This window comes from Oncorhynchus gorbuscha, linkage group LG06 (assembly GCF_021184085.1).
Source record: "Oncorhynchus gorbuscha isolate QuinsamMale2020 ecotype Even-year linkage group LG06, OgorEven_v1.0, whole genome shotgun sequence".
Lineage (NCBI taxonomy): Eukaryota > Metazoa > Chordata > Actinopteri > Salmoniformes > Salmonidae > Oncorhynchus > Oncorhynchus gorbuscha.
Window position 1 is genome coordinate 63119242 of NC_060178.1, and position 22248 is coordinate 63141489.

Sequence of the window (22248 nt, forward strand, 5' to 3'; positions counted from 1 at the left end):
GTCTGGTCCAGCGACGGTGGGTTTGTGCCCATAGGCGACGTTGTTTCTGTGGATGTCTGGTGAGGACCTGCCTTACAACAGGTGATGTTCGGATGTGCCGATCCTGTGCAGGTGTTGTTACATGTGGTCTGCCACTACAAGGACGATCAGCTGTCCGTCCTGTCTCCCTGTAGCGCTGTCTTAGGCATCTCACAGTACAGACATTGCAATTTATTGCCCTGGCCACATCTGCAGTCCTCATGCCTCCTTGCAGCATGCCTAAGGCACATTCACGCAGATGAGCAGGGACCCTGGGCATCTTTCTTTTAGTGTTTTTTAGAGTCAGTAGACACACCTCTTTAGTGTCCTAAGTTTTCATAACTGTGACCTTAATTGCCTACCATCTGTAAACTGTTAGTGTCTTAACGACCGTTCCCCAATTGCAAGTTCATTAATTGTTTATGGTTCACAAGAATGGGAAACAGTGTTTGAACCCTTTACAATGAAGATCTGCAAAGTTATTTTGATTTTTACGAATTATCTTTGAAAGACAGCGTCCCGAAAAAGGGACGTTTCTTTTTTTGCTGAGTTTATATATATTTCTTTATTTTTTGGAACTCAGTCGGCGTCTCAACTTACTGTTGACAGTTAGAATAATAGAATACACAATGTGCAAGTTCAAAATTGGGTTGTGCATCAACAAGTTCTGTTATGTCAGTCACTGACAGTCACTGAATTAGCCATGTCAGATTGGTAAATTAGTCTAGCCAGCTATCCAAACTTGTGTTAATCATGGCCGAATACTGACCGGTCACGCAGGGTACATGCTGAGGGGCCCTAACCTCCAGGGTGCCCCCATTGATTTAGTTAGTCACTCTCCCTCTTATTTCCTTTACAAGGCGTCAGTCATGGCAAAATGTGTAGAATTGCAGGAAATGTGCATTCAAAAGTACATTTCTCTACACTGTCAAGAGTGAGGACCACTCAAATGTTTTGTCTGCTAGGTGGGAGATGGACCACAACCATATCTTGCTTAGGGCCCCCAAAAGGCTACAGCTGGCCCTGTTGACAACCCTCAATACTTGATTAGCCAAACCTAAAACTGTCACTTTATAGGCTACATGCTATACACATACAACACATTCATTAAGTATTAAGACCCCTTCATTTTTGTTACAGCCTTATTTTAAAAGTGAATCTACACAAGATACAGACATTTCTCCTTAATGACAAAGCAAAAAACAGGTTTTTAGAAATGTTTGCACATTTATTAAAAATAAGAGATCACATTTACATAAGTATTCAGACCCTTTACTCAGTACTTTGTTTAAGCAACTTTGGCAGTGATTACAGCCTCGAGGCTTCTTTAATATGATGCTACAAGCTTGGCACACCTGTATTTGGGGAATTTCTCCCATTCTTCTCTGCAGATCCTCTCAAGACCTGTCAGGTTGGATGGGGAGAGTCGTGGTACAGCTATTTTCAGGTCTCTCCAGAGATGTTCAATCGGGTTCAAGTGCTGCAGAGATTGGTGTCCTTCTGGAAAGTTCTCCCATCTCCACAGGAACTCTGGAGCTCTGTCAGAGTGACCATTGAGTTCTTGGTCACCTCCTTGACCAAGGCCCTTCTCCCCGATTGCTGAGTTTGCCGGGGTGGCCAGCTCTAGGAAGAGACATCCAAACAAAACACGTAAATATTCTAGTGTGATCATGCGTTTTTTGTAACGATAAAAATAAAATACAAAAAAATACCCTGAGCACACTGAAATTGCGTTGAACCAACGTGGAATAGACGTTGAATTGACGTTTGTGTCCAGTGTGAATTGGCTACTTTGACTCAGATGGATATCAGCTGGACTAATCGAAACGCAATGCAAACCGAGGCTACAGAGAAATGTGTTGGGTAGAGGGCGCATTCGTGTGAGAGTGCATGCATGGCTGCAAGATAAAGCGATGTAGAGCGCGAGAGGGAGAGAGTTTGTGTGTGTGTGTGCGTGCGTGCGTGCTTTAGTGCGTGTGGGTTCCTTGCGCACGAGCGTGCACTGTGTGGGTTGTGGGTGACAAGTAAAAGCTGTGAAGTGAAGTGGGCAGTCCTTTCTGTAGTGGACTTGTCGCACAAGATATTTAGCATAAAGTCAGTCCCCCCGCTGTATGGGGTTCAGGCTTTCACTCTCCGACTGCCTTCATGTCTGACAACATTGAAAGAAGGAAACTGTCACTTTTTTACTTTACAGCCGGAGGAACTTTCTTCATGTCAGCAGCATCTCATTCGGACAATCATTAACCTAAACATCAAGCTTGTCTTTTCGGGGGATTAATTTAACCAGACCAGACCAGGATTTCATGTAAGTGCGCGTATGATAGTTTCATTCTCCCAGTAAACTTCAAACGTCATGGTTGTGTCTGACTGAATGTTATGTCAGCATGTGCATTAATTAGGCAAGCAAATTAGACTAGACTACATCACCATTGTTTGAACCATCATGTAAATCCAGAACGAAGCCTATAGCTACATCACATAGTGGGTTGCTAGTCTTAAACATAGCCAGGCTACCTCACGAACTCAAACTTTACCAGCAAGTTACTCTGGTAAGATGGACACCTTTACCATGATTTGGGTGGTTAAACGTATTGAGCAGAGCAGGGTAAATAAATAGATTAATGTTTATAGTTTACTTTAGCTCATTATTCCTGATGATGAAGATGCAGATGATGATGACCTGTCACATCACATCTGTCCAGCACTCACAAACTCAAAGTTGTGTGATAAGAGTGGCTACTTTGGCTACTATGTTACTATAGCCATCTATTAGGCCTAGCCTGTTTACTTTTACAATAAATCTGGAAATGTAGACCACAATTTATCTAACAGTAGAGTGTAATTTTGGCATTGATTCATGTCTTCAGCAGATTTTAGGGGATACACTTTCTAAACATTGAATCTGCTCCTCTTGTGAATTGTTCATTTGCTTTAATTAAGTTAAAACATAAATCACAGATTCCATCCTTATAAATCTAGATAAAATCGTTTTCTGGAACAAATACCCTGTAGAGTTAGTAGGCCTATGTCAGCATTGATCGGAATATATAGGTTAACACATTTTGCTCATTGTTTGTCCAAATTAGAGGTGCTTTCGAATGCTATACATTTATTCCGGTGTGGCTCCGGCGATAGATCTTGGCGCTTGCCACGCCAGGTTTGAGGGTTCGATACCCACAAAGGACCGGTACAAGTACGTGCGAAAATGTATCTGCTCGCTACTGTAAATTATTGATACGTGCTTCAGCTGAAAATGTTTTTTAATTTAACTAGACATGTCAGTCAAGAACAAATTCTTATTCACAATGACGGCCTATCGGGGAACAGTGGGTTAACTGCCTTGTTCAGGGGCAGAAAGACATTTTTTACATTGTCAGCTCAAGGATTCGATCTAGCATCTTTTCGGTTACTGGCCTAACGGTCTAACCACTAAATCACCACAATGTAAAAACACAGAGTTAAGTTTTGACTTACATGGAAGAGCGCTATCTGTGAGAATATTTCTTAGGTCTTAGGTCTTCTTGAGGGTATATCCGAAATTGATAGGTGGCAGGTGCTCCCGATCCACATGAAAGAAAAACAGAGTTTCTACCCTCTGCCCCCTCCGGTCTAGGCCTCGGAACTCTCTACGTACAAACATGCGTGCACTCACTCTCCCCTGAACAAAAACGTATTCAGTTTATATCCTTTGTTATGACGAACTTATAGCAAATTAAACATTATATTAAAGTAAGAAAACAGGCCTATAAAGAACGCACTGCTATTGTTTCATGTAGGCTAACAATCCTTTGTTGGGTCTATCCATGTGTGTGGCCAATTTGCCTATCTGCGTAACAAAATGGAAAACACATAGGCCTATGTCTAAAGAGGATATACCTGACGAATTCAACTTTATTTAGCCTACTTATTTAGCCTACATTTAGTCTACATTCTAAGTATATAGATGTTTACAATAATTAATATATTATTTAGAGAGATGCCATACAGAAATTTGAATAAATTGACTTGACAATTAAAATTAATTTAGCCTTTGCTAAAAACGTGTCTTAAACATCTTGGCCTATATATATATATACAGATATAAACATATATATACAGATATTTATTGAGTGGGAATAAGAAAAAAATAGCCTACAACATTGAACCGATTTGCACATCTGCAACAAGTGTCATTCCATTAATTCGATTTTACACAAGGTCATATGGCCAACCATTATAATTTATTTAACAAGTGATATGGCACCAAGATTGTATTATTTAGGCCGTGCAATTTTTTAATTGCATGTTATCTTGTGGTTTTCAGTCTGACATGTACCACCTCACAACTGAAGTTAAAGATCAAGGGCATATCAGATTAGATCATTTGACTGTATTATAAATAATACATTTCTATTACGGAATCATCCGGTTTTGAAATTAAAACCACTGAGCTGTTTGAACGAAAGATTTTGGCGTAGACTATTCTGTTAATTCAGCGACAAAGCATGGAATACTGTTGAATTAAACTGCGACAATGGATAGGCCTATAATTTAGGGTGCAAGTGCAATCATGCCTTCCAAATAACCTATTATTCCCGGTCATTATCATTTTCACTTGTAAAATGGGATCATGCTATGGGCCTCAGCCATGTGACAGTTATCCTAAAAGTAGTTTCAATATATTAATTGTTGAAATTGTTTAATTGTCCCTACGTAGTAGATTACTTGTTAACTGACTTGATCGCACTGCTTTTCTTTATCTCGACCAGGTCGCAGTTGTAAATGAGAACTTGTTCTCAACTGGCCTACCTGGTTAAATAAAGGTGAAATAAACATGGAATAAAACTTATTTTTTTAAATTGCCGGATTTTGCATTAGGCCTATACATTTCACTCAATATATATATAATTATGATTCGATTATATGAGCGATAGATATTGTAGGCTATAACTGATATTTTGAATTGCTTCTCTTTCAGATTGCTTTCTGTTTCTTATTTGAAAATGTTTTATTGTGAATATGAATGCTAAACTATAACGTTTTTCACAAAGGTCTATCAGACCAATCAGCTGTCATTTATTACTGCCAAATAATCTGTAATAAAACATTTATATTAATGATAATAATAGCTTATAATAAAACGTATCATTATTATTATTATATGGACTTTATAACATCGAATTAACATGCATTACTATCCATTGGCTAACTAAACCGGAGTTTGTTGTGCGCATGTATAGAAACTTCGCTTTGACCCTCCCAGTCATATGCAAATGTTGTTAGGAGTGGAGAAATTAACATCTACAAACATTGGGCCGAAATTCCATCTGCCGCCTCCTCGAGGAGGCCTTTAATAAATTCTCAGACAGCAAAGTGACATACATCTTAATCAAGTCTTAATCCAGGGAATTAATTCTCAACGCGTTTTTATGAATAATTCCAAGGCATGCACAAATCGTGGAAATGTAAGCAGTGTGAGCCTCTGCCTTCCCAACAGATGGACCCACCAATCTTCTGAAAAATGAGAGGATTTCTGCTTCCATTATTTTTTATTATTAGATATATATTTTAATGAGCCCGATGTTGTACTGCTTAAAGCACTCTACTTATGCAAACTACACACCCCATCTCGCATCGACTCCTACTAATGTTGATTTGCTCAGTTGAACACGAGTATACTTCATTCAGTTCATAAGACTATGAGTAAACATACACTTCCATCTGTGGTCACATCAATGTTTTACGCTGAATTAAAGCCATCGTTGAGACAGAAAACAGAGGAACGCAGAGATGGAATTTTGATGCAAAAGTGGTAGTGACTCCAAAATGAACATTGCATGGTGCACGAGCACGAGCGCAAGCCTTTAGAAAATATCAGAGTAATTCAAATAAAGTACCAAGTTCACTCAGTGAATTGCTATGGGTTATGTTTGTCAGACGAGCAATTTGCTTGTAACATTTCAGCATATCAGGTTATGATCAAGAATCTGTTACAGCTCTATCAACATAGTAGGCCTATAAATGTCAAATATTGTCAAATGTCATTTACAACTGTATTTGATTTGTAGACCATTGAACAATAACAAAATAATGATCTAACCTGACTATGAATAGTATCATAATTTGCTGTAAGGATTCCAATGATAATATATTACGCACTGGATTGACTTCACTCATTTCAATGGGTGAACAAGGCTATGTACAGTATGTCTCAATTACGAGAAATTTATGGATGAAGTTGAAATAGAGTGCAAAATAACCAGTCATCCTCAACTCTAGGCCTACATATTTATACACATTTCTATAATAAATTAAAGGAGCCACCATGGTGAAATTGACATATTTATATAGACGTTAGGTGAAGTAATTCATTGACATTATGACAGATGTTGTCAAATATGAACGGAAATTTTTGGTATAATTAACCAAGGCACCTTTATAAAACGTATGCACTTGCAACTAAATAACACAACATTATTGGTGAACTGGGGACATCCCATACAGTGTCTCTTGAAATTCATAAAAGCTTATTTTCAGTTATATCCATGTGTCTTTGTTAGGCCCATCACCATGATGGGTTGTTGGCCTTATCTAATTCTAGCGAAGGGACTTCATTTGGAATACAAAATATGTCATATCGTGCCTCGGAAGGAGGCACTGACACCTTGTTCTAGACTAAATGCGGGTGTGCGTCATCCGCACTCTCTGCCAAACTGCCCAGCCTCTCTCAGCACTGCTATGACACGGTCCCATACATCACTGTCAAAGGATATGTATCTGACAGTGTCATATTCATATTTCTGAACAAAATACTGGACTTCTCTGGTGGCATAGCCTATACACAAAGGACAGCAGCTGTTGCTCTCTTTCAGGCAAGTAGCCTCTGAGTTTTTCTGTGGGTTGCTTTTGCAATGAGATTGGATGCGTTGTTTTTCAGTTTAGGTCTTGGTTGTAGACCAAACGGATATGTCTTTCAGCCTATATGGCACATACCAGATTTTTGATTTCAACAACCTTACATTGAATTTAAACAAGCTTGCACAATAGAGAATCATAAGCAGTAATTATATTTGATGACTTAAATGTACTTAATGATAAGCAATGTTACTTTTGTATTGACTTCAGATAAATATTTTATGTCAGTGTTAAAACAATCAACTGAAATACCATTTGACCTGCAAGTCAACTATAACATACAAAACCAGAACCTTATTAGTACTATCGCCTCAACGCAAAATAAGTATATTTTGTAAAGCAATCTCTCTGTGAGATTTGATCTTATCCTCAATCTCACTTCTCACCTATGGGCCAGAACAAAGCCTTTTGGGAAAGAAACTAATACCATAGAATAATTCAAACATGCTTTATATTTTGTGAAGGATAGCTTTGGCATGGCTCTTTTCACATGTGAAATTAAACCTGTATTCGTGCGATAAGCACATGATCACAACACTGCCCCCTGTGTCTCCCATGCGGTTGTGATTGGATACGTGCTTACAAGGTCTTTACTCTTCAAAAGCATTGATGGATTGTTACATTTATAAGTCATGGATGATCTATATAATGTCAGAAACTAAGGGTGACGGTGCAACAATAGGTGTACTGTGATTTATAATAAACAATAAGGATTCTAAAACATTGAGGAGAGAACTACATTGGCATAAGAATGTATTGATATTTTTCTACTTGTACCAAACAGCATAAAATTTTATATTTCATAATGAGATACTAATTTATAACTGCTAAAAACTTGATTCAATTAAATAAAATAAAAATGTTTGAACATAAGTGTATATGTTTAGTTGGACTTTGTTTTCTGTTGCTTTTTCTGTCATGGTGAATGCTAATCTTAAAGTGTCGACCAACATAACATATCATAAACACTTGTTTTATTCATGCAGTTCTTCAACTCTTTGAAGTGGAATACAAATATTTTGATAGGCGTACATGTATGGAGATGTGCATAAAGAACACAGCACGAGGCTTCATCATGTACACTTAGAAAAAAGGGTTCCAAAGGGGTTCTTCGGCTTTCCCCATAGGAGAACCCTTTTTGGTTCCTGGGAGAACCCTTTTTGGTTTCACATAGAACCCTTTTGGGTTCCATGTAGAACTCTCTGTTGAAAGGGTCCTATGTGGAACCAAAAATGGTTCTTCAAAGGGTTCTCCTATGGGAACAGCAGAAGAACCCTTTTAGGTTCTAGAGAGCATGTTTTTCTGAGTGTAGGGCTTCGTCTAAGATCTCTAGGGCAGAGACACTCACATAGATGAGCAGATTGCTGTCAGGGATATTCTGTAGAAATGGAAAGAATTCGGGGAAACGGAAATACAGCTAGCATTTGCTTGATATGATTAATCAGTTTGAGGATGTATTGTGTTTACCATTCAAACTGAGAACAAGCTGTCCATTAAGTTAGTCTGCAAATTCTGATGGTCAGCAAGTTGGTTGATCAGATCAGAGCACCTTACTTGAATGAAAATGACTGGGAAATGTGTGTTCAAATCAAATGTTATTTGTCACATGCACTGTGAAATACTTACTTACGAGCCCTTCAAAAAGTAGGTAGGAAACATTTTATTGCAGGAAATTAAAGGAAATATAGTAACAAAATAAAATAACAATAACAAGGCTATATACAAGGGGTACCAGTATTGAGTCAATGTGCAGGGGTTAGTCAAGGTAATTGTGTGTGTGTGTGTGCGCGCGTGCATGCGCGTGTGTGTGGCGTCAATATGCATGTGCGTGTGTGTTTTATCTGTGTGTCTGTGTGTGTGTGTTTGGGAGTGTCAGTGTAGTATGTGTGAGTGTGTGGTTATAGCCCAGTGAGTGTACATCGAGCCTGTGCAAGAGAGTCAGTACAAAAAATAATAATACATCCGAATAAAATAAGGGGGTCAAAGCAAATATTCTGGGTATCCATTTTAATAATTGTTCAGAAGTCTTATAGCTTGGGGGTAGAAGCTGTTAAGGAGTATTTTGGTCCAGATTTGGCACTCTGGTACCGCTTGCTGTGCGGTATTGGAGAGAACAGTCTATGACTTGGGTGGCTGGGGATCTTTTTGAAGTTCTGAGGTCTCATGACAAATATTTTCAGCCTCCTGAGGGGGAATAGGCATTGTTGTGTCCTCTTCCCGACTGTCTTGGTGTGTTTGGACCATGATAGGTCTTTAGTGATGTGGACGCCAAGGAACTTGAAGCTCAATTTAATTGCATGTTTCTCCAGTGAGTATCCAGCTCAAGTGAGTGAGGTTTGATGTTATGCCACTATGGGCCACCATGTGATTCGTTCACATCATAGTTCACAGAGACACACCAGAGGAGTCAAAGGGTGCACCGCTAAAGAGGGGCTTATAGAGTGACAGAGACCGGCATGAAGAAGGCTGATTTAAATACACACACACACACACACACACACACACACACACACACACACACACACACACACACACACACACACACACACACACACACACACACACACACACACACACACACACACACACACACACACACACACACACACACACACACACACACACACATAGACAGTCGAATCAGATTTTTAAAATTGATAAAAAATACACCTTATGTATCAGCGGGAACTATGATGAGACACACACACAGTCACATACACACGCATACACACACGATAACATAAGCACTATACATACAACACGTGTACTTTGTGTTGTCGATGTGTGGTAGTAGATTAGTAGATTAGTGGCCTGAGTGTACACACTTACTGTAATGTGTTGTGAAATCTGTTGTGAAATGTAATTTAATGTTGTTAATTGTACTGTATATAACTGCCTTCATTTTGCTGAAACACAGTATAAATACACACACCCACACAAACACACATACGAAGTCACTTATGGCACATGGTTGAGGCAGTGTTACTACAATATTTTTTTTGTATAAGGCAAAGACCAATTAGCTCCCATTTTGAGAGCGCCTGTAAAGGGGTTGAGAGGCGGCTAAGTGGATTGGAACCTACCCCCGTCGTTAAACGTAACACGACATCATAAATATCAAGAAGCTTTGAGGGAGCGATTGTGTCCCCCCATATCTTCAAGGTGTTAACTGCACTTGTATAAATAAACGACCTGTTATTTTAGGCTTCATTGCGTATCAGCCTCCCTCACGAGGATGCTCTTCGGGTCATATATTTTACCACTATAACTCCAAATGAACAAAAATAGAACTAACAGTAACAGAACACATTCGTAGTTATTACAACGTAATATAGGCCTACATTTAGCGTGCGTTCGTAAATTCACTCTGGCTATCTACTCCGATTTCAGAGCACCTGATTGTGCCAGAGCGCAGAATAACTGACAATTTACGAACAGGCAACACCCGTGGAATCTGACCCATGTCAGTAAACGTCGACAAAAAAACCCTTTAAACAGTTGCCAGCAGCACAGTTACAGTCACCAGCGCTCTAGGTAACATTAAAACAGCCTAACCAGCTCTGCTAGGACGAGTAAAATGTTCAGAGTGAGGTGTTCTCTCATTTGTGTCTGGATGTAGCTAGCAAGCTAGCCAATTTTAGCCAGTTAGCTTGGGTGCTTGACTGCCGTTGTGAGGCCAGAACGCTCGGATCAACCCTACGCTCCTATAGTGAAATGATCTGAATTTACGAACGGACAATCTGACATCGCTCTGAATATACGAACGCCCAGAGCGCACTATGAGGGCACTATGGCACTCCAGAGTGAATTTACGAACACACCCTTAATCGAATAGGTAGGCTATTTCAGAGATGGACCGTTTTGTATCATAAATAAAGTCCATCAGCAACGTGAATGTTATCAAAATGTGAGAATATTCTAAATCCTGCTCATACTGTAGCCTATATGATTAGCACTAGCAGTTTGTCAAGATTTTACCACGTTTATGAAGTGTGATATTCATAGTTATTCCCTAGTTAATCTGTGTTGATATTGAAATGTAAAACATGCGTAGGCCTAGAACATTTTAACTGTCCAAGCATTTGTTATATTACTATTCAGGCGTATTATAAAAATGATTATCAACATAATTATTGTTGTCATTTCTTGTTCTCTCTAGTTGTTTATTTTTCTAGTTGTTTATTTTGTATTGCCAATTAGGTTGGAGGCCAAAACTGAGGTGAGGATGCTTGTATTATGTTGCCATATTTATTTATGCTGAATTGTATTGCCTTGCTGTTGCAGAGCCGGGAGGCCGGGGTTATGGATTTTAACCTTCTGACGGACAGTGAAGCCCGTAGCCCGGCGCTATCGCTCTCGGACTCCGGGACCCCACAACATGATCAGGGACGTAAAGGCCAAGACAACAGCGGTCAGTTTCCACGTATACCATGCATATACATTAAAGGAGTGTTTGACCGATGTCCTCAGACTGAAATTACGGATGAATAGGCTTAGGCTATATGTTCATGCATGTAGGCCGACCAATCAAACAATTATATAATAATAGGCCTAATAATAATAATAGTCTAATATAATAATAATACGATAAATAAGATTAATCATAATCATTAAAACAAAATAACGATGCTTTTCTAAAGTTGTTTATATCATGCAATACCTATTATTATTGTGGCGAATAGCGTGCGTAATTACATGTGGATATCAATGTTATCATATTAATTGTCTTGCTTCTTAGACTACTGTTGCCACATTTGTCATTTCTTAACTTGAATGCCAATATTATTCAAATCCAAATGTGTTATTTTGTACAGCGCATAGCAACCTATATGATTCACATTAGATACTTGTCATTTTCCTTCATGAACTCAAATTGCAAGTTCATTCTTCACGCTTGTCTTTTATAAAGCAAGGGTTATTAACTGCGAGACTTTAATGGAAGCTACTGTAAACAGCTGCCACGAACCCCTTGCGCGTTGGCGGAGAAGCAGCTTTTTTTTGGCATTTTGGATTGTGCGTGTCTTTGCACACTGATATTTTAATCACTCTCAATTAAAACCTAAAAGCTAAAACACATAATGAACGTAAATAAGACCTAAAGTCATAGACATACAAGAATATCCTGAGCAACTATTGCTCAGGCTTGAAAGCTAAATGTCTGCCTCTGCATTTCAACAGTCTGCATGTCACTTTATAACAAACTATGCCAGAGAAAAAGCAAATATGTGTGATACCGGTGCGGTCTAATAGATGACATCTCTGTGGATCCAGCGTCTGCAACAGACCCCATAAAGTGTGACTAATGTAAACTTACTCCGAAATGGACGGCCCTGAGTGAGTGCAGGGATTTAGGAGAACGCCTAAATGTGAACCATGGATTACGCACTATAACCTAGCATCAACATAATGAGGCATAGAGGCCAAAATATCAAGTGGCAATATTTCCAGTGTAGCCTACTTGTTCTGCTCACTGACTACGGAATGTTTATTCTAGAAAAGGTTTAGCTAGTGTAAATTATATATAGAAAAATAAACAAGCAGTTCATTCATTGTTCTTTCGTGTGATATTGGATATTGTTAGAAATGTCAACCAATTAGTTTGTTTTTCAATGTCCACTTAAATGGTTATTTGTTCAGTGTATATTTATTTATTAAATAAACTGTATCCCCATGAAGGCAGACACCTGGGCATCACCTCTGAAATATTATATCCACTTCATTTCATTATTTAACCTTTATTTAACTAGGCAAGTCAGTTAAGAACAATGTCTTATTTACAATGATGGCCTACAGGGGAACAGTGTGTTAACTGCCTTGTTCAGGGGCAGAATGACAGATTTTTACCTTGTCAGCTCAGGGATTCAATCTAGAAACCTTTCTGTTACTGGCCCAACGCTCTAACCACTAGGCTACCTGCCACCCCAGAAATGTTATACATACTTCGAATTAGGCCTTATTAAATGACAAATCTCACATGGGCAATAGCACACTCAAGTGGCATCTCTGAAGTTTCAAAATGAGCGAAACGTCAATAAATGACACACATGCTGTGTAGATACAGAGGTGTGGCTACAGTAGGCTTCTTTTATTCAGCCCCCTTTTGATAATATACAACCTGGGAATGTATCATTTCTTTCACAAAACGAGGACACCCCTAGTGATTAGAACATGCGTCAGATTGCAGGGTCCTTGGTGCATTATGAGCAGGCTAGAGAGGCTATATTATACATCAGCATTTGTGGGTATCTATGCATGTATTTCAAAGCATGTGTGCATGCATTTGGATATATAGACACAGGATGCTGCTACATTGGTGCTTTTCTGCCTGTCCAAGGGGTCAAGCATATACATTCGGATTGAATTGCCAAACGACTAAGTCTGCTGTGTGGTTGGCACTCATAAATCCACCTCCAACAGGGCTTCAGACATTCTAGTGCTGAGAATATCTCAGCCTGTCAGGCTGAAACAACTTTCATAGGAATGTGATGAGTGGAAAGGGGGCTTCTATATATGCTCCTCAATAATGCTAATTTACTGTAAAGCCCTTAACCCATGCATTTATCATCTTGTTGCTCTAATACTCTCTATCCGTTTTCATCATCATGTTTAGGGTCGCTTTAAAATTGAGTCAGTGTTAGACTGACATGTAGTTCCAGTGGTTAGTGGATACAGGACATTGCTTCTCCAACTGACTCTCAGAAATCTCATCAGTTGTGCAAGTGGTGGTGGGGACTGACTATTATACTGACTATTATTTGGTTGGTTTGTTTGTTTGTTTGCTGGCTGATTGATTGGCAGTTTGACCAAATATGTTGCTGTTACAAAAGCTGCAAGGGTGTACAGTATTTGCCAGCCATATGCCTTCTTCTATACATTTGTACACCATGAATATATATTAGCCCATGCACTGTAGGTGTGTGTAGTGTAGCCAATTGATTGATATACCTGTGACAATGTATTACATATGAAAAACAAAACAGCTATTCATATTCATTGTATTTGGTTTTGTCAGTGAGTAAAGAAACAATTTTCTACGAAGCTGTATATTCTATTTGGAGATCAAGAACAACGTAATCCGTAATCAGAAAAGGCTAAATAAATTGACTTTATTTACTTTCATCACTGAGATTGCTTTATAGTAGGTTTTCAAGGTCTGCCCTCTTTTCTGTATTGTGACATTGGAGGGGAAATGGTTTTTGGCCAAATGATGGCTAAACCAGTGTCAGTTTACTAGTAGATAACAGCAATGGCCTGGTCCTATTGGTTTTTCCAGTGGCCCTGTGGAGTCTTTTAAACCCTGCTGACTATTTCTAACTGCTCCCAGAGAGGTAAGCCTTTGCCAAACAGTCCGAAACCTGCCCGGTAACAAAAGCCTGATCCCTGGGATTAGGTAGCCAACTAATTTCACTCTTTCTGTGGGGTCCTCCAATTGCGGAACTCAGATGAAGAGAGAAAGGATCTTGGGCAGACATAACATGTCTGATTGGTTCTGGTGTTAGTGCCAAGCGCGTTTCACGGACAATTTCAATTATTGATTCATTTTTGACAACGCTGAAAAGAGGATACATAAACGCAGTCCATGAATCTTGTAATATTGCAAACAGAACTGCAAAAGTCTGAGGTGGAAACTGTTAACAATTTGGCATATTATTAGAAGACAATATAAATACAAACTTTTTTCAAATAGCATGGGAAAGTATGTGTATTAAGTTAATTAATTGAAAATAAAAGAGCACACCTGGTAACATGACAGTCTACATTAGTCACAGACTATTGCCAATATGCTTTGGAGAAAACTGTGAGAAGTGTGATCACTTTTCAATGGAAAGACACTTCACTCTGTAGAGATGATTGCTGCTCTTGTGCAAAATACTTGACAATTGAATGGGAATTGAAATATGCCTGTCATTTAGATTGAGTTAAAGTTGTAAGTGCTTTCGCAACTTTTATCCCATGCTTTAATCATTTATCCCACTACAGTCGATGTTCGTGCCCCCTGCTGAAATACAATTAGTGTAATAAAAAAATCCCCATCAGAATCGGAGTCTGTTTAAGATAGAGGTATCTGTTTTTTTTGCATGGGCTGCATCTCAATCCCCCACCACGGTGTTTGTCAGACCATGAGACATTGCAATACTCGGTCTTCTCGCGAAAACGTCTGTGCGTAAGAACGGTTTGGCCTACAAAACTAATATGACCACTCTATGAAAAGATGAAACTCTCAAGAACGCGATGGTGCTCTCTGTTTTGCTACTGCCCCCACAAGCGTCACGAGACTCGTCTGAAGTCGGTACCGCCAATGTGCCAACTTCTGTCTGTAGCGTCCGAACAGTTTGGGCTACACACAAATACTGTATGACCCCTCTATGGAAAGGTGAGACTCTCACGAACACATACATGTTTTGCTCTAGGACAACCACAAACCTCACAAGACTCGCCTGTATTGTCGATATAGATGGAAGTAGTTTAATGCCCCAATATGTTTTTAAACATGGATATTTTTTTTTATCTCTCAGATATAGGACAGACACTTTAAAACAAACTTTCTTTTGATAGATTTTTAACTATCTGTTTTCTACATGTATCAACCTGTTATTCAATGGGTTTCTATGGGCTAATAGCAGTATGGCCAAATTCAATGTTTCATTCAATATTTTGTTAATGTATTTGTTTACACCTAAAGGGATCCTAAAATTAAAAATCATATAGCTAAATGATCCTTGGTATGGCTATCTTAAAACAATTCCATATTTTAGCTTAAATGAAAATGTAATGGATTGGGCGTGTAACTCTGCATCCCTGTTGTTGCCTCCTAGACACAGAGAAGTCCCACCAGAACCAAACAGATGAGTCAAACGCAGAGGACGGCTCTCTGAAGAAGAAGCAGCGCAGGCAGAGGACCCACTTCACCAGCCAGCAGCTCCAGGAGCTGGAGGCCACCTTTCAGAGGAACCGTTACCCCGACATGAGCACACGGGAGGAGATCGCCGTGTGGACCAACCTCACAGAGGCACGGGTTAGAGTGAGTCCCGCACATAATCACTACAGAGCCAATACTGAACCAGTGGTTGAGTTTTGTTGTTACTTCCCCATGACATAAAACATTTGGAAAAGGTTCCAATCAGTCTGAATGCAATCCAAACCCACTTTCTTTAGGATTTAACGTTTTTTCTTTTACCTCTTGGGTTACCTAATAGTCATTGTTTTGAAACATGGGATGTTTTGTACTCTAGCTATGTCATTCACCAAAACGTTTGCGGGAGTCAAGCATATTATTTCAACATAATTCTGAAGGTAAAAAGGCAATTGAATGTACAAATGTAAAGTAGTGTACCTAACCAAGGATTAGGTATAACAACCTAAAACTAGGCTTCACATGTCACACAAAGGTCAGAAGTGTGCTCTGCTCCTGACCCTAAAGTGACCCACGCCCAGTGGTTTGGTCACCCCCCAGTGTGGAGCAGGTGGGCTCACATTCCAACGGATGACAATAAAATCACTGCCTGCCTGACAAGTAATGGATCAAATTCATGTTGGCCAGATAAAAGGTCACATAGCACACAGTCGTGGTTGTTGTTTTGAAAGAACAACAGACCACACACGGCCTGGTCCTAATGTCTAGCAGTGACCTTTTGAGCCTCACTCATTCCCTGCTAATTCCACATGGACGCAGATGCCCCCTGCATATCCCGAATACTACTCCTGTCGTCTTGATGTATGCAATTTAATGAGGAGTTTGAAGTCTTGTCTATATGAGAAGAAAGAGAAAGTTCCAGCACAAAATGAACGCTCAGAGAGAAATGGAGTCGTGAGCAATGGACTTGGGTACTTTAGGTCACAGCGAGTGTCTTGTATCAGTCATTTGACAGTTTTAGGAAAGTGAGGTAAGGTTTGCCACAAACACCTCATTCACTAACCATTTGACATTCAGATGTTTCCATGATACCTAAACAACATAGCCCAAGAGTCATGTTAAAAGGCGAGATGTCTTCCTCAATAGTGGGGTTTCCCCTACTGTCAATGGGTACCATGGAAAACTCACTGCTATGTGCACTGTACCCACACATTTAATAGTCCAGAGCATTCTATTACTATCACAACAGATGCCTGGGCTGCTGGCTGGCAGACACACAGATTGGGGGTTTGGATGAGATACTGTATGCCTGGCACAGCAGTTCTAGATGATGAAGGGAGGGAGGGAGATTAGTTAGCCCCAGCAGTGTTGGTGGCCTTTTTACATTTAAATTAGAATAATTTACACTGGAATAATATGCATTTGATTAATACAATTAGATTTTAACTGTACATGACAGTCCATTTATGTCATTTCTGTATTGAATTCCTATAATAGGTATATTGCCACACAATGGGGAGTTTTGAAGTCTTGTGTTTTTGAGAATAAAGAGAAGGTTCTAGCACAAAAATGAACGCACAAAGAGAAATTAATACTTCCCCAATTGGGAACTGAATTAAGTACCTTCATTTTAGATTTGCCATTAAAACGTTAATCCATTTGATACCCTCTAAAAATAGGACCTTAAAATGACAAAATGTGAAGACAGCTCTAGCTTGACATTTCTTTCACTGGGAGCTTATAATTCAAATAAGTGAATCATTCGTTTTAATAAACCATGGCTAATATGACTGTTAGATGATAAACTTAGTTTTCTGGATTGTTCTTTCTTTCAAAGAGTCTACAGAGCAACAACATACAGAATCTTGCCAAAACTATTTGGAAGATATACATTTTCAGTCATTGCATACCAAGATGTTATTGTGTTTCAGAACAATTTTTATCACCTCAAATTATGTTGAAAAGAAAAGCCCATATTTACTTGCCTTTTTCTCCTTCTCTGTTCTTCTCTCTCAGGTATGGTTTAAAAATCGCCGTGCCAAGTGGAGGAAGAGGGAGAGGAACCAGCAGGCTGAGCTGTGTAAAAACGGCTTTGGTGCCCAGTTCAATGGACTAATGCAGCCCTATGACGACATGTACTCTGGCTACACTTACAACAACTGGGCCACCAAGAGTCTGGCCAGCAGTCCACTGTCAGCCAAGAGCTTCCCCTTCTTCAACTCCATGAATGTAAGCCCCCTGTCATCCCAGCCCATGTTCTCCCCCTCAAGCTCCATCCCCTCCATGAACATGGCCTCCTCCATGGTTCCCTCGGCGGTGGCCGGGGTGGCTGGCTCGGGCCTCAACAACCTGGGCAACCTCAACAATCTCAATAGCCCCACGCTGAACTCGGTCGCAGTCACCGCCAGCACCTGCCCCTACGCCACCACCGCCAGCCCTTACATGTACAGAGACACCTGCAACTCCAGCCTGGCCAGCCTCCGGCTCAAGGCCAAGCAGCATGCCAACTTCGCCTACCCGACCGTGCAAAACACCGTGTCTAACCTAAGCCCTTGCCAGTACGCAGTGGACCGGCCGGTATGAATGACACCCACACCCACCCAGCCTGCCCTGTAGCCTCCAACTCCCCTCTCAGACCCACTGACCCCCATCTTCCTCCTGGTCCCTGCCATGCTCCATCAGTAAATCAGAGTGAACGGCACACATCACCATTACACTCTTAGAAAAATGGTTCCAAAATGGTTCTTCGGCTGTCCCCATAGGATAACCGTTTTCTGTTCCAGGTAGAACCCTATTGGGTCCCAAGTAGAACCATCTGCGGAAAGGGTTTTACATGGGACCCAATAGGGTTCTACTTGGAAATAAAAAGGGTTCTTCAAAGGGTTCTACTATGGGGACAACCAAAGAACCCTTTTAGGTTCCATGTTTGTCTAACTGATGGTACACAACAGGAATAATCTTCATCAGTTAGAACAAATCCCCTGATGGACCACCACGCTTCAAAGAACTCTCTCAAATATGGTGAGACTTTGTTGCTGAACCGACCAACTGTTAAAAAGGATTTCTAAATTGAATCTGAGATAATTTTTTGGGACTGCATGACTAGAGTGGATTTGAAATGAAGAAAACCTGGATGCTCCAACTGCACTGGTGGTCAAACATGAAATCATTGTGACGCTTGCCACCATCACGGGAAAGGGACCTGTGGTTGCAATATGGGATAGAGGATGTATATAATGGACTTGTTTTGTTTTGTATGTGACAAAACTATCTATGAAACGTAGAACTTTGGAGATGAGAAAAGCATGTTCTTCAAGAGCAGACCCTAGATTGATGTACTATGAGTACCTCCTTTAGGAATTTTAATCTTTGTTATGAATTCCACTCACCTCAGAAGGTCAGGTGTCAAAGGTCAAATCAGAAACGAGAGAGGAGCTAGCAGAATGTAGCCTTAGAGAGTAAAAATAACCGGGAGCGGAGACAAAACAACAATTTACACATCTGTCAGAGAACCAATATCAGAAACGTTTTAAAGAAAAGCCTAAAAAAGCCATTGAATATAAAAGTTTGTGTGGTGTTATAAAAAGGGAGTCCATGACTGTAAAAATTTATGTAAGAGTGCAGTTATAAAACAAGCTTTTTTCTGGTGTAGCCTGCTTTGTCTCATTAACATAATAAAAATGATCTGTTTTTATGAACAACACATGGGCTAAAAGTGAGTACCATTGAAAGAAAGTCAACAGTTTTTTCCTTACAGGTACTGCATGTCTTCATCTATGTTCTATGACATTAGACTGAGTGACTGACACACAGGTCCTACACACAATGTTCCCCTTGAACAAGCGTCAATGCCATGGAAACGTTGTCTAACATCCATGGCAACGTAATGCAACGGGGGACGTGGGGACTGGAGAAAGATGGTGAGATAAAGATGTTCCTGCTGCCTGGTCACTGATACGTTTGACCTACACTCTTTGAATCGACAGCCACAGCGCACTCTCCAGGCTATCCCGTAACAGGGGGAATTCTTGGGGCTGTGCCACAGAGGCCGGTGCCAACATTACATAAGCCTTCAGTAGGTGTCCCTATGGACTTACATGTACAACGGACTGACAGCTGAGCCTGGGCCGTCCAGCTTGTAACAGAACAGCCTTTTACTACAACTTTTTGCCTTTCTGTGTATTACATACTAGTTAACATCTACAATGTGAGACATCAGTCTCTCAAAATTGCAGGCCTAAAGCAACTGAGTTATCACATTTTAGAACAACAAGGCAGACAAAGAAACAATTATTTGAACATGGCGTACTTCTTACTAAACGCTACTTTTTTCAACAACACAACTCTGTAGAGAAGTCTCTTCTCCCAGCAGTCCAAAGAGCCTGTCCATGGGACCACAGTAGTCTGTGGAGCGAGGTAGAGCAGTCACAGTGTTTGGTTTCCCCCTCCACATAACACATAGAATCAATATTCCACTGGAGGGGAAACGGCCCACCATTCCACTGTGTTCCACCATTCCACGCTGCCCAGCACAAGGAGAACGCATTCAAAATGGTCCAAAACCTTTGTCTGGAAAAATCCAAACAACTTCTAGAAGTGTTAACGATTACCTTTGAGAATACAGAGGGAAGGAATAGAATAACTTTTTTAGTTTTCGAACAGTATTCTATGGTTCATAAAAAAAATGTTTGAAGGTCCCGCACATCATGAAAATGTTTAGTTCACGCATGCATTTCAGCGCCAAAAAGTCAAGCAACATCAGCAGGTTATAATTGATCTGTCACTTCAACTTCCTTGGGACCAATATCACTAGAATTACAGTCAACAACAGCTTAGCATTAAGACAAGCATCCACATCTCCCTTTACCCCTTACAGTCTCTCTGCTCCAGCCAACCGCCTTTCGGAACACTGTGGTCGTGGCAAGAATATTAAAAATGATGAAATAATATTTTCATTTACTACTGATGAAGAATCAATCATCACATTCTATGATGATGATCAGCTCTAATGGGGGCTCTAGGTCCTTATGACAGACTGCCTGTGTCAAAAATCGCTAAGGAACATATCCAAAAGTATTTCAAACTAGTTTTTTTTCTTCATGAAATAGAGAGGCGTGTTTTTTTTAAACATAACTCACACATAATTTCTGTAATTAGAGTACAATAATGAGAAATAATTAAAAAGCCAGCTATTACATCTCATATACTTTGACTAGTAGAATGTAATATAAGGATCCATTCAGGTTGCCCTGTGTTAACTAATTTGTTAATTGCATACATCATTGGGAACTATGGTTGAATTACATATCATTATTCCACCTTTGTCTTTGATATGGTGAATCAACGGCATGGGGCAGAGTGACTAAATTAAGAAGGAGCATATCATAAATGTAATTTGGACTTGAGCAGAAAGTGCCATCCTAGTAATTCGTGTTAAAACCACAAACAGAAGGAGGTAGGAATCTCAGCTCTTTTTACAGTATGTTCCCAAAGAGGATTAGGGAAATGAAAGTCTGCTGAGATGGCTTTTCAAACTTATTAACAATACAAACTGATGAAGATGGGAGGAAAAGCTCCCGGTGGTGTTTTAATGATTCTCCTTTATGAGCTGTTTGCTCAACCTGTACAACACTGAATAAGTTTTAGGTTAGTCAATTGTGAAGAGTTTATTTTGGAAATAGGTTTTGAATTAAGATGTATATGTACACTGAAGAAAAATATAAAAGCAACATGCAACAATTTCAAAGATTTGACTGAGTTACAGTTCATAGAAGGAAATCGGTATCACATGACTGGGAATACAGATATGCATCTGTTGGTCATAGATACCTTTAAAAAAAAGGGAGTTGCGTGGATCAGATAACCAGTCTGACCATTTGCCTCATGCAGCGTGACACATCTCCTTCGCATAGAGTTGATTAATGGCATATTATTGATCAGGCTGTTGATTGTGGCCTGTGGAATGTTGTCCCGCTCCTCTTCAATGGCTGTACGAAGTTTCTGGATATTGCCGTGAACTGCAACACGCTGTCGTCCACGTCGATCCAGAGCATCCCAAACACCCTCAATGGGTGACGTGTCTGGTGAGTATGCAGGCCATGAAAGATCTGGGAAATTCTCAGCTTCCAGCAATTGTGTACAGATCCGTGTGACATGGGGCAGTGCGTTATCATGTTGAAACATGAGGTGATGACGGCGGATGAGTGGTACAACAATAGGCCTCAGGATCTAGTCACGGTATCTCTGTGCATTCAAATTAGCCATAGTTAAAATGCAATTGTCTTAATTGTCCGTAGCTTATGCCTGCCCATACCACAACTCCACTGCCACAATGTTGACATCAGCCACCCGCTTGCCCACATGATGCCATACATGCTGTCTGGCATCTGTCCAGTACAGTTGAACCCGGGATTCAACTGTGAAGAGCACGCTGCTCCAACGTGCCAGTGGCCATTGAAGGTGAGCATTTGCCCACTGAAGTC

The 22248-nt window shown here is 40.1% G+C and overlaps 1 protein-coding gene across 2 annotated transcripts; it reads left to right on the forward strand.

Annotated features, from left to right (window-relative positions):
• The first annotated feature begins 1959 nt into the window (after positions 1-1959).
• LOC124038219 (pituitary homeobox 3-like) lies at positions 1960-19469 on the forward strand. Of its 2 annotated transcripts, none has more exons than XM_046353809.1 (4): positions 1960-2323; positions 11197-11323; positions 15729-15934; positions 17783-19469. In XM_046353809.1, exons 2-4 carry the CDS (start codon positions 11215-11217, stop codon positions 18347-18349), a joined length of 882 nt encoding a protein of 293 aa, XP_046209765.1. In that variant the 5' UTR covers positions 1960-2323; positions 11197-11214; the 3' UTR covers positions 18350-19469. The 2 variants fall into 2 exon arrangements, with proteins under 2 accessions (XP_046209765.1, XP_046209766.1); XM_046353810.1 differs by lacking the exon at positions 1960-2323 and adding an exon at positions 10601-10747.
• Positions 19470-22248: the final 2779 nt, after the last annotated feature.